This window comes from Ochotona princeps, chromosome 15 (assembly GCF_030435755.1).
Source record: "Ochotona princeps isolate mOchPri1 chromosome 15, mOchPri1.hap1, whole genome shotgun sequence".
Taxonomy (NCBI): Eukaryota; Metazoa; Chordata; class Mammalia; order Lagomorpha; family Ochotonidae; genus Ochotona; species Ochotona princeps.
In genome coordinates this window covers 23009287-23021598 of record NC_080846.1, presented here as the reverse complement: position 1 = coordinate 23021598, position 12312 = coordinate 23009287, and the positions used below count along the sequence as shown (strand labels likewise).

Below are 12312 nucleotides of genomic sequence, written 5' to 3'. Positions count from 1 at the left end.
AATTTGAAGGAAGCAAAACAAGAAAGAACTGAAAGCAATCAATTAAAATGATCAAATCAAAGTGATATCCCAGGAACCAAGTGCTTTGAGAGCTACCAGCTTCAGTGAGATTCCAGCACAGCTGCCAGACACGCACCCCTCAGATAATTAAGGGGCTGACATGGCTGTTCACAGTGACTCATTTACAGATACTTCCTTTACCTGGAGGATGGCTGAAAGTCAGTTGTCTGATCTCAGCCAGTGGGTCCCTCATATAAGAAGCCTGCTTATTTTAGCAGATGAGTTGATGGCTCTTGTCAGGCATCATCAAGTTCATGCCTGTGTGACCGTCACTCTGAGCTGGCAGCCAGCCCTTGTGTTCTCCATGGTGTTCAGAGAAAACAGGCCCTGGAGTGGCCCGTGGTTCATCAGATGGGAAATGTGTATTTAGTATACCACCATAACATGCACACACACATTGTCTAAATATGTGTAAGAGAAACAAAACTAACAGAAAGGGAATGAATATGGAGTTTTAAGTTCAAGGACAAATGTCTGAATGGTCCCTTTAAAGGAAGTAGCCGGAAAAGCAAGGAGTACCGTCGAGCAGACAGCCTCTCCAAAACATGTCTGACCCTTCCAACTGCACCAAGGAGAGTCTTAAAAATAGATAGATTATAGATAGGAACACACAGCAGAAAATGCTAGAGGCCAAGAGACTGCTGCTTCCCACACTTGACCATCAAGGTCACTTGCCATCAGTGCAGTATAAGTGTCATGCCCGGGTGTCAAAAGATGGAGGAAGGAATGGGAAGAAAGAATGGAAGTGGTTTGTAAATGATTTTAAAAACTTGTGTGCCTGTAAGCAGAAGAGGAGGAGACGGGCTTTCTAGGGAGAGAGCTAGTTGAGCACATGGGCTCCTGTCTCAGCCAAACAGCCTGAGGTCACACCCTAACCTGACCCTTACCAACTGCCAATCAAAAGCAAAGCACCGAACACTCTGTGCCCAGTTTTACCTCCTGAAATCCATGGATAACATTTAGCATTGGAGCATCCAGCATCCAGCGTCTGGTTGGGGATAAGATTAGGATGAGTTATTTATTTTATATTTCAACTTTTATTTTTTTTTTCACAAAGTGATTTGTAGATGCAATTCTAAGAAAATTGATATTTTCTTCCACCCCCACTTCCCTCCCAAACTCCTTCCCCTCCGCCTTTTAGTTTCTGTGATAACATTTTAAATTTACATAACAATAAATGGAGTTAATACTTTATCCAATAAGAACTTTAATAAGTAAAAAGCAAAAAGACATTAGCTTAGTGGGAACACAGACAATAGCTATAAATAATAATTGAAAAAAAGATTTCATTCACAGTGAGTTTTAGTAATCACAGATCATTAAAACTATAGTAATATAAAATTAATAACTACTGGTTTGACAAAGGTGTAAAACAAAGTTGTATAAATTGCATTTGCAGCAATACCAATTCACATAGGTGTGTACTTTTACTTTTTAGATTTTCGCTAGACTGCGCATATAGGAGAAAACACACAATATTGTCTTGCTGTGTCTGCCTTATTTAGCCCAACATGATTTCCTCTAGTTGAGTCCATTTGGCTGTAAATACAATTTCATTCTTTTTTTATAGCTGAATATCATTCCATTTTTTACATATATATATATATTTTTTTTCTTTATCCATTCATCTAGTGATACCTTGATTGATTACAAATTTTGGCTGTTCTGAATAGTGCTGCTGTAAACATGATCATTCAGGTATCTGATTCATTCCATCCATGTCTTTTGAATACATTCCAATAGAGAGATCGCTGGATCATATGGCCAGTCTATTCCAAGTCTTTTAGGATATTGCCACACTGTTCTCCGCAGTGACAGCACTAAGGGTTTCTCTTTCTGCACAACTCACACCACATTTGCGTTTTTGCCATTCTGACAGTAATATTCTGCAGTAATATCTCATGGTGGTTTTGATTTGCATTTCCCCAAAGGCTGGTGGTGATAGGCTGCTGACACAGGACATAAATCCTTTAATTGGTTTGCAGATTTTTTTTCCTAATCTGCTGGATTTCTCTTCACTCTATTGATTGTTTCCTTTGCTGTACAGAACCTTCTGAGTTTAATGTAGTACCAATTGCTGTGATGTGGTTGCTGTGATGAGGGGTCCTTATCCGTGGAGTTCCCCCTTCACCCACATCTTGGAATGTTTCCTTTTTCCAGCAACTCCATAACCTTAGGTCTTTAATCCATCTTGTGTTTAGTTTACATGTGGTAAGAGTTATGGATCTAATTTCATTCTTCTACATGTATGAATCCAGTGTTACCAGCACCATTTGTGGAGGAGGTTATCCTAACTTGCTGTATCGTCTGAGCACTTTGATTAAAAAATGAGCTATTTGTATTTCTGTGGATTATTTTCTTCATTCTCTAGTCTGTTCCATTCATCTAAGTATCAGTTTTTATGCTGGTACCCTGATGATTAATTGGTATAACTTTTTACTACAGTTTGAAATTATGTATTGGGGTTGCTTTGGGTATTCTGCTTTTGTGATTCCATATGAATTTTTTTTTCTAGCATTAAATTTTATGAAGAAAAGTTATGCAGAACACACGGATATTCTAGTGAGTTTCAGGAAGGTGGTGCTTTTTTATTTTATTTATTTATTTATTTTTGCCTTTCAGTTTCTCACTGTGGGTTTGTATGATGATTTATTTATTTGTTTTTATAATCTTGACATAATTAGGGTAAAAAGGTTCAAGCTCTATAGGAAGATGGCAAAACAATTAGTTCTGTATTGTTTCCTTAATATATCTGATGTAAAAGGGGATTTTAAGGGAGAAGCCCCACCCAGTCTCCCCCCACCCCAGGTCCCAGATTATCGGGGTCCCTCGTCCCGCGAGCAAGACCCCGATACGATGTGATCTCTTCATAAAGCTTTATTAATTAAGCAGCAGAGATAAAGTAAAAGAACAGAAAATCCAAGCGCAAAGCAAAAAGGGAGTAGCCACAGCACATTGTCCTTGAGCAGCAAAGCAAGGCTGAGCAAAGCAAAAGCCAAAGGCAGAAAGCAACCTCCCTCCCCCAAATCCTCACAGAATAGTCTCTTTTCCAGCCAATCCACTTAAAGGTCACCAAAGCACACAGTAAGCACACCAACCACAACTCAGATCACGCACGCACCACGCAGACTTCCTGAGACCTTGAACCAATCCTCTGCAACTTCCTGAAACCTGTTTACCGCCATCTTAGGGCAGGGCACTCGTGCAGTGCTCCCAACACCAGATGTGGGGCATGCTCCAAGGGTCTTGCTCAAGTGATGCCATATGAATTTTAAGATTACTTTTTCTCATTTTGTAAAGAATGTTACTGGAATTTTGATAGGGATTGTATTGAATCTATAGATTGCTTTCAGCAGTATAGATTTTATAATGTTGATTCATCCAATCCATTAGCAAAAACTATTTTTGCTTTTTTGTATCCTTGATTTTTTTTCAATGCTTGATAACTTTCACTATAGAGATTTTTCACTTTAAATTTACATCTATATATTGGATTTTTTAATGACTATTGTGAATGAGATTTATTTATTCTTTGAGTTCATCATTAGTACACAAAAAAGCTAGTACTTTTTTGTATGCTTATTTTGTAATGTGCAACGTCACTAAATTATTGCATCAATTCTTACTGCTTTTATAGCAGAGTGTTTAGGTTTTCCAGGTACAATATCGTGTCATCTGCCAACATGCATAATTTTACTTCCTCTGTTCCAATTTTGATGCACTTTCTCCTGCCTCACTGCTCCTGCCAAAACTTCCAGTACTATATTGAATAAGTGGCAGAAGCAGACATCCTTATCTTGTTCTAGAGTTGAAATTCTTTCCATTTTCTCATTCATTAGGATTTTTGATGTAGGTTTCTGATATAGCCTTTGTTAATTTTGAGGAATGTTTCTTCTATACCTAATTGGTGGAGGGTTTTTATTATGACGGGGTATGGAATCTTATCAGATACTTTCTCTGTACCTGTTGAGATGATTGTATGGTTTTTATTCTTACAACGTTTATTGATTTGTGAATGTTGAATCCACCCTTGCATTTCTGTGATAGATCCCATTTGATCGTGATATACAATCTTTTTTTATGTGGTTTTCATTCCAGTCGCTGGTATCTTGCTGAGAATCTTTGCATCTATATTCATTAGGGATTTAAGTCTGAAGTTTTTTGGTATCACAGTAGTAAGAGTTTGTGAGTCCGTTCTGCTCAGTGATTTGGAATAGTTTGAATTACTTCCTTTTTGAATGCTTTGTAGAGTTCAGTAGTACAGTCATCACATCAAATTCCATTTCCTTGATGGAAGACTTTGCTTACTACTTTAATCTTATTGCCTGCTGCAGGTCTGTAGGTTGTCTATATATCCTTGATTTAGTCTAAGTTATAATAATCTGAGAATTCATCACTTTCCTGAGGTTTTCTACCTTATTAGCATACAGTTCTTCACAGTACTTTCCTAAGAGCCTCTGTATTTCAGTGGTGTCTCTGTAATATTTTCCTTGTTAGTCTCGCTAGAGATTTATCTACTTTTTTTTCTCAAGAGAAATCATTTTTGTTGATCTTTTGTATTTTTTTATATTTCTGTTTCTATTCTGATTCTAGTTGTTTTTCACCTCCTGATGATTTGGGGTTTGGTTTGTTCTTGCTTTCTAGGTCTTCAACATGCATCACTGCATTTGTAATTTGAGAGTTTCTCTTTTTTAATGTAACCACTGACTGCCATAAACTTCACTTGTAGTGTTTTTACTGTATCCCCCAGGTGTTCACGTTGTATTTTCATTTATTTCAAAAGTTTTTTATTGCATCAGTGAGCTGTTGATTATTCAGTAGCATGTTGTTGAATTTCCAAGTATTGGTGGTTGATTGTTCTTGATTTCTGAGTTTCTTGCTTTATGGTCTGAGAAACTACACTGTTACATTTTCAGTATTTTAAATTTGCTGAGACTTGATTTGTGGCCTGCTGTTAGGCGGCTCCATGTGCTTGTGAGAGGAATGCATTTCTGCAGCTGTTACAGACTGTCCTGTGAGTGTCTGAGACAATGTTTCAACCCCAGTGTGCTTTATTGATTTTCTGTGTGGATGATCTGTCCATTAGTGAGTGGTGCGCTGAAGTCATCCACTGCTATTGTATTGGAGTCTCTGTCTTTAGGTCTAATGGTGTTTTCTGTATATATTTGGTTGGTCGTATATTAGGTACATATATATGATGGCTAATGTCTTCTTGCTGAATTGAACCTTTTATCAAAACATAGTGCTCATTTTGCAGGTTTTGATTTAAAGTCTGTTTTATACTAAATCAGAATAGTCACATCAGCTTGAGTTGTTTTCCAATCCCTCACTTTCAGTCTGTGTGCATCTTTGTGAACTTCCTTGGCAGCATATAACAGGGTCATGGTTTTTAATCAACTCAGCCAACCTAAGTCTTTTAGTTGGTGAACTTAAGCCGTTCACATTTAAAGTTAGCACTGATACAAACAAACCTGTCATTTTAGTGACTGGATAATGATTCTACCTGCTGTGCTGGTGCCATACATTTTATGTTTACCTCTACTGCAGACATCCTTCAAGGTATGGCGCTGCTAAATCCTCGATATTATTTATGTGGAAAACAATTTCTCTCACTTTTTAAAAAGATTTTATTTTTGTTAGAAAATCAGATATACAGAGAGAAGGAGAGACAAAGATATTCCATCTGTTAATTCACTTCCCAAGTGGCCTCAATGGCCGGAGCCGTGCCAATCTGAAGCCAGGACCCTGGAACCTCTTCCTGGTCTCCTATGTAGGTACAGGGTCCCAAGCACTTTGGGCTGACCTCATCTGCTATCCTGGGCCACAAGCAGGGAGCTGGATGGAAAGTGGGGCCACTGGGATTAGAACTGGTGCCCATATGGGATCCCCACACATGCAAGGCAAGGACTTTAGCTGCTAGGCTATTGCACTGGGCCCTCTTACATTTTAAAAGGTAACTTCATTGAATATAATATTCTGTATCAAGAGGTTTCATTTTTTTAAGACCATGAACATATCATCCCACTCTCTTCTGGTCTATAAGGTTGCTGCTGAGAGTTCTGATGTTAATCATTATATGTAACCTGACACTTTCCTCTTACTGGATGTGGTGTAGTGAATGCCTCTTTTGCCACCTCCTCTCCTGCCAGGTGACCGATAGCCGAGATTAGCCGCCCACGCCAGCACATGCACTGCACGGTCGATCTGTGCAGTTCCCTGTGTGCTCACAGACCCAGTTACACATGACACACTATTGTGTAGTCACCGAGTTCCCACAGGGCCAGGGTGCTGAGTCTTCCCTTGGCCACAGGAACCTCCTCCAGCTGCAGCTCTGCCTTGCCGGCTCATGCTGCCCTTCTGCTCAAGGCTCTTGGGGACAGCTGCAGCAGCAGCTAGTGAGAGGCAGACTTCTCCTCCTGACGGAATGCCCTACTTACGTGCATCTGCGCAGAATCGGGCATCCACCTAAGCTGCCACAGCTGCAGGGCCAGCCCGCCTCAAAATGCTGGCTACTTGCTGCGGCTTTAAGTGCTCTGAAGAATGGGAGAAAGGAGGGCCCGGCGGTTGGCCTAGCGGCTAAAGTCCTCGCCTTGAATGCCCCGGGATCCCATATGGGCGCCGGTTCTAATCCCGGCAGCTCCACTTCCCAACCAGCTCTCTGCTTGTGGCCTGGGAGGGCAGTTGAGGATGGCCCAAAGCTTTGGGACCCTGCACCCGTTTGGGAGACCTGGAGAGGGTTCCTGGTTCCTTCCCTGCTTCGGGTCGGCGCAACACCGGCCGTTGCGCTCACTTGGGGAGTGAATCATTGGATGGAAGATCTTCCTCTCTGTATATCTGACTTTGTAACAAAAATAAAGCAGTAGGTTTCTTCCCCATGGCAGCTCCCCAGATCTTTCCCTTGCTCTGGCTCCTGTGTGTACCTGCACAGTCAGCGTAGGTGGTTGAGATTCTATACTCGGCAATGGCTCAGGTTACTGTAACGGGTCTTCTGCAGGACTCGCAGCACAGTAACTGTTACTTGAAGTGCTGGGGAGCTACAGCTCATGCGGCCTGCTGGCTGCCCTGGGCAGACCCTTCAGGGGTTCTTCCAAGCTCTGGACTTCTGTCTCACGGAACTTCCACCATCTTCCTTCACTCTCACTAAAAATTCCCACCAGACGTCTGGAAACATAGCCCTTCATTCAGTGGATGAGTGGGCAGATGCCACTGGGGGCTGCTATAGTCACAAAAGAAAAACTTCCATGGGTTTATTATGGGCTGCTTAAAGCCTCCAGAGGCTGTGGCAGCCTCACCATGGCTCATAGTGACTGAGCGTTAACTCCCAGGCTAATGCCCGTAATACTCCCACAGCCGCAGGACGCAGGGGATCTGTATTTTCCCAGTGTCCTTCGAGTACAGTGCTGGTAATATTGTGGAAATTGACCAGCAGAGACTGGAGCCCTTCCTCTGGAGGGCATCAGCAGGAGTGCCCCAGAAAGGCTGTGCCTCTAGCACCCCATCTCTATCCTTTATGGAGCATTTGCATGAGCTATTTTTAGTCCTGGTGGGGGCAAGCAGCAGGGCCACAGAAGCAAATACACAGCAGTTAGCTGTTGGCCATTACAACCCAGAACTGCCCGAGGTGGTCCAGCCAACTTGACTGTTCCTGTGAAACCTGCCTTCTTGCTGAGTGTCCCATGTCCTGCATGTGAACTTGGTTTCTGGTTTCCGCTTCATCCCAGCCTCTTCATTTCCATAATCCCTTTGGGATTATTCATTTTATACAGTGATACTGATATTTTTGTATCACCAAGTGTAATCTGACTTGTATTCTAGACAGAATAAACCATGTGAGGAGGTTTGTAACAGTTCAGACATGAGTTCAAGTAAGACTAACTACTGAGCTGGCTAGTGGCACTACCCAGAGGTCCCAGGAAGTCCAAGTTCCCCCCATGAAGAGTCCCAGTCTGCATCGTCCCTGGTGACTGACTTGAATAGCTGCCCAAAGTCCCAGCATCCCAAGGATAGCCAGGAGGGCCTCTGTGGCCAGCCTTTCCCGTCAGCACTGGGTGAGGCATGCCGTTGAGCTGCTCTGGTTTAGTTGAGCGTATGGCTAGTTTGGAGTGAGCTTCACTCTGCACGGTGGAGGGAGCAAGGACCGTGCCCAGCTTACCTGGTCCGAAGCTGCTGTTGGCTTTGCATGGCTTTGGAAAATCCCAGGCTGGAGACGTGGAGTCCGGTCAAGTCCACCTCTAAATCTTCCAATGCGGCCAGCCTGCACTTCTGAGTCCCTAGCGTGTATGTGACACCCCTGCCTGGCCTTGTTCAGTGCACAAGTGGCATGTTGTTGGCTGGCTGTCCGAGGGAGGGAGGTCAGGTGTGAAATGACAAGCCTTGTCTTTAAGAGTTGTACGGAGCTCTCCTTTCCTGAGCCTGTTTTACCAGTCAGATGCAACAGCCTAGGCCACTCTCCTGTGCCATCCGGAATGACCTGACGTCCTGACCAGCCTTCAGACATAAATGCATAACAATTTGAACGTCTTCAAATTTAGCATTTTAATGATTTTAAGCCAGATTACCTATCAAAGATTTATTTAAGCTATGTGATTCAACAGGCATTTGGATCAAAATACTTTTTTTGAACTAACTTCATACTGGCTCACTGTGTCATAGCATCACAGACACTTGCATATATGAAACTTTCTCTTGTTTTCGTCAAGCAACTCTAGCTGGAAAAGAGTAACATAAAACAAAGACAGACTGTTCAGTGGCCACTCATTTGATTTCAAGGAGTACTGAGGTCAGGCAGTATTGTGAAGTAGTGTCTTTTCTTTCATAGGTTTAAATCAAAATATTTAATTTTGCAAAATGCACTTAGAAGTGAAGATGAGCGAAAACATTTGAAGACTGCACAGAACCACAAGCTCACTTCCACACACCAGACACTGCACTCCCAGTTTAAATTCCTAAGGTGGAATCTCCAAAACTTTGTTGAAGAAACCTTCACCATCCTGAGAGCCAGAACCGGATACCATCAACCCTGGGCAGGCCTCCGCACCACTAGTGGGGTCCCCAGCATTCTTGAGGTGCTGGCCTACCCAGTGAGCTGGAGCCAGTTCCCATCAGCTCTAGTCAGGTTGATCAAGCTTGTGTTGGCCTCTCCTGACTACCCAGGGTTTTGCCTTACCCTGTGTACATGGTCGGGTGGTCCTTTCCACTTGATGTGTCTGCTTGGCCAGGGGTCTCAGGAGCAGACCCAGGATTTTCCAGTGGGGGTGTGCATTTCTCAGTTCTGAACCTCAGCTCAGGAGCTCTCAATCCAGGAAACAGGTCGCCCTCAGCCTCCAGAGCTCAGTGGTCCACCTCCTGGGGCCTCCAGCAATGTTATGGAAGCTGACCGTGAGAGATTCCATAGCCACTTACAGGAAGGAAGTATGCTTTCTCCAGAGGGCCCCAGGATGATTGCTCCAAAAAGGCTGGGGACCCAAGCATTCCCCTCTTCATCTTCTAGGAAGTGTCTGAGCTGTTTTTAGCATTGGCAGGGGCAAGCGAATAGGGACACAAAAGCAAATGCACAAGTTAGCTTTGGGGCTGTTACAGTCCCAACAACTTGAGAATTTGTACAGCCAGCATTTCCTTATTTCCTCTTATCCTCGCATGTTTGTCTTGATCTACTTCGCTGTTCTGGGAAACCTGGTTTCTTGCTGCATGACAGTGAGCTTGGTTTCTGCCCAGGTGAGGCCAGGGCACAGCTTTTTGCTGCCAAGTACGGCCCTCTGTGCAGGATGGGGAAGGACAGCAGCAAGGCTTCCCTGCTCTGTGCCCAGTAGTGCTCAACTGCCACCCAGATCTCCAGGGTGGAGACCTGGAATTCCCGCTCAGCTGCAGTTGCGAGCAGCCAGCCGGAGGTGCAGAGCTGCTGCTCATAGCCAGTGGCTGTCCGTACTGCACAGCTGGCTACAGGTGGCTGTCTGCTCTCCTCCTCTCCCACTGAGCCACCGTCTTATTCTCCCATCAGACATCTGGAGATGGAGTCATGCCTTCCCAGACACAGCAGCTTAAATAGTGTGCCTGTCCCCTTTTCAGCCACCTTGGATCCCTAGCAGAGGTTCTTGTTCCCTGCCCCAGAAGACCTTACCATTTATTGCAGACAGCCACTATCCCTATTGTTACCGGAGTAGGGCTGGACCTCTGTACTGCATGTGTGCGTAAGCACCGTCAAGCCCACAGACAGCCTGTTACTCCTGAAATGTTACTGTGGGCTTTGGGAGTCAGGATTGCAACACTAACACAAGCTTCCTCTCGCCTTTGCAGGTCAACCATGTCCGAACCAGAGATTTCGACTGCTGCCTTGTTGTGCCACTCATAGCAGAATCTGGCAACAAGCTGGATCTGGTCATCAGTAGAAACCCCATGGCCTCCCAGAAGTCCATGGACCAACAGACTCTTCCAGAAGGAGACTGGTGTGACCAGAACACTGCTTTTTCCCAGCAGCCCATCCACGGTGGTAACCTGGAGACACGAGAACCCACTAATACATTATAGCAGCACTTTTTATAAAGCAGGACAAAAGACGTTCTCTACATGGTGCTAAAAATCCCTTTCAGATTTCTGTGATGTTTCAAGCACAGAGAATCACATGGCATTAACTGCAAGCACAGGGGTCTTTTAAATCTCTCTCATGGCTCATGTTCACATCCCTTTTCAGGTTGAAGAGGTTTCTTTTTTGGTGACCACTCTGATACAGGGCAGGTAACTCCCTGCCAAGCCCAATGGTAGAGAAAAATAGGCAGGCTGCCCCTCCCCACAATTAACATCAGAGAAAACTTTTTACTACAAGTTCATCTCACTATCACTTTTTAAAATGAGATACCTATTTGAAAAAATTCTCTATGATTGTTTCCTTACTTCACTTTCAAATCAGTTTCTTACTGTAAAGTCATTTAAGGTAAGAACTTGACCAACAAAATGGCTTTTCACCAAGCTGGCTCTACTAAGGGAACTGGTATTTGGGAAACTGTTGGAACTGTGTAATGGGAGGGGTACCGACATAAAATTATCTTGAAACGTTCCAGCAGCGGTGCACGTAGAAGACCATAATAGGTGGTGGTAAATGTTTTGCCTAAATATAGGAATGATTTAACTAAGATGTATGCTATTCCCTATGCAACAAATGACCAAACAGGATATGTCTTGTGACCTGTTTTTTTTTTTAAAGACATTTTTAATAGCTGAAAACCTCTGATAATGAATTAGAGTATGTAGTAACACTAAATAATTTCTTTTTAAATTTCAAGAGTAAGAACTTAAGAGAATGAAGAGTCTACTCAAATGAAGCTCACTTTAATGATAGGCAAATCAAACTCATACTGCTTGACATGTTTTGCAAACTGGTAATATTGAGGGGTACACAGCACATGTACTTACACACGGCACTGGACTAGCTTTTATTCTGAGCCATGCCACTTACTCAATTGTAAATACATTTTTCACAAAATGCGTTGCCAATTATTACCATCCCTCAAAGCAATAAATTGTGACAGTTGCTTTAAATGTTTGTTGGCAACTGTTTTCATTTTCATTTGTTCAGATATTTTGAATAGATACACTAATAAATGTTATTTGGTAAATATAAAAAAATAGATCTGTATATTGAAGGTAGAATCTCCATATTGCAACAATTACTTTGCAAACATTTTCATTTTGATCAGCAATTCAAACAACCACCTAGGCAAAAGCATTCACACACTGTGTCCTACATTTAAGGAAAAAGTTCACCTTTCTTTTTGTGCGAAGAACTGGATCTCAATCACATTTCAGAACCGCCAGGGCAAGAAAGTGTAAAACAGAATCATGCTAAGAAAAAAAAAATCATGAGTCACTTAAATATGTATTTTTATTTGTAACAAACAAGTATTAAGCTGTAAAGTATTTTTGTACAAATTTAATACTTTAATAGCATGGTATTTATCGTCTGTATGGTTTTGGGGAATTCAAAATTCTTGCAAATATTTGTATGAAAAAAACCCCTCTACTAAATGGAATAAACAGTGATTTTAAAAAGGAAAAAAAAAACCCAATGTGACATTTGTTTTTGTGCTTTGAAAATAAGTAGACTTTGGCCCTGAAACCAACATGATGATCATTTTTACATAATTTCCTAAAGAGGGAGAAGGCTTTGCCACAAGCTTTAAAAGCACATAGAAAAGTAGGAAAAGCATGGATTTGACATGAGATCTGGGCAGCAATGGTGTTGTGAAATTCACTCACCCC

The 12312-nt window shown here is 42.5% G+C and overlaps 1 protein-coding gene across 12 annotated transcripts in view; it reads left to right on the top strand.

The window, feature by feature from the left end:
- Window positions 1–11723, top strand: part of GRIP1 (glutamate receptor interacting protein 1) — a 606928-nt gene extending 595205 nt beyond the window's left edge. For 11 of the 12 annotated variants that reach the window (XM_036492323.2, XM_058673303.1, XM_058673300.1 and 8 more), the window contains one exon: window positions 10354–11723. In XM_036492323.2, coding sequence (XP_036348216.2) covers window positions 10354–10584 — 231 coding nt within the window. In that variant the 3' untranslated portion in view covers window positions 10585–11723. Of the gene's footprint in view, window positions 1–1692; window positions 1832–10353 lie in introns of those variants that run through there. The other variant, XM_058673304.1, reaches the window with a different exon arrangement.
- The last annotated feature ends 589 nt before the right edge of the window (window positions 11724–12312 follow it).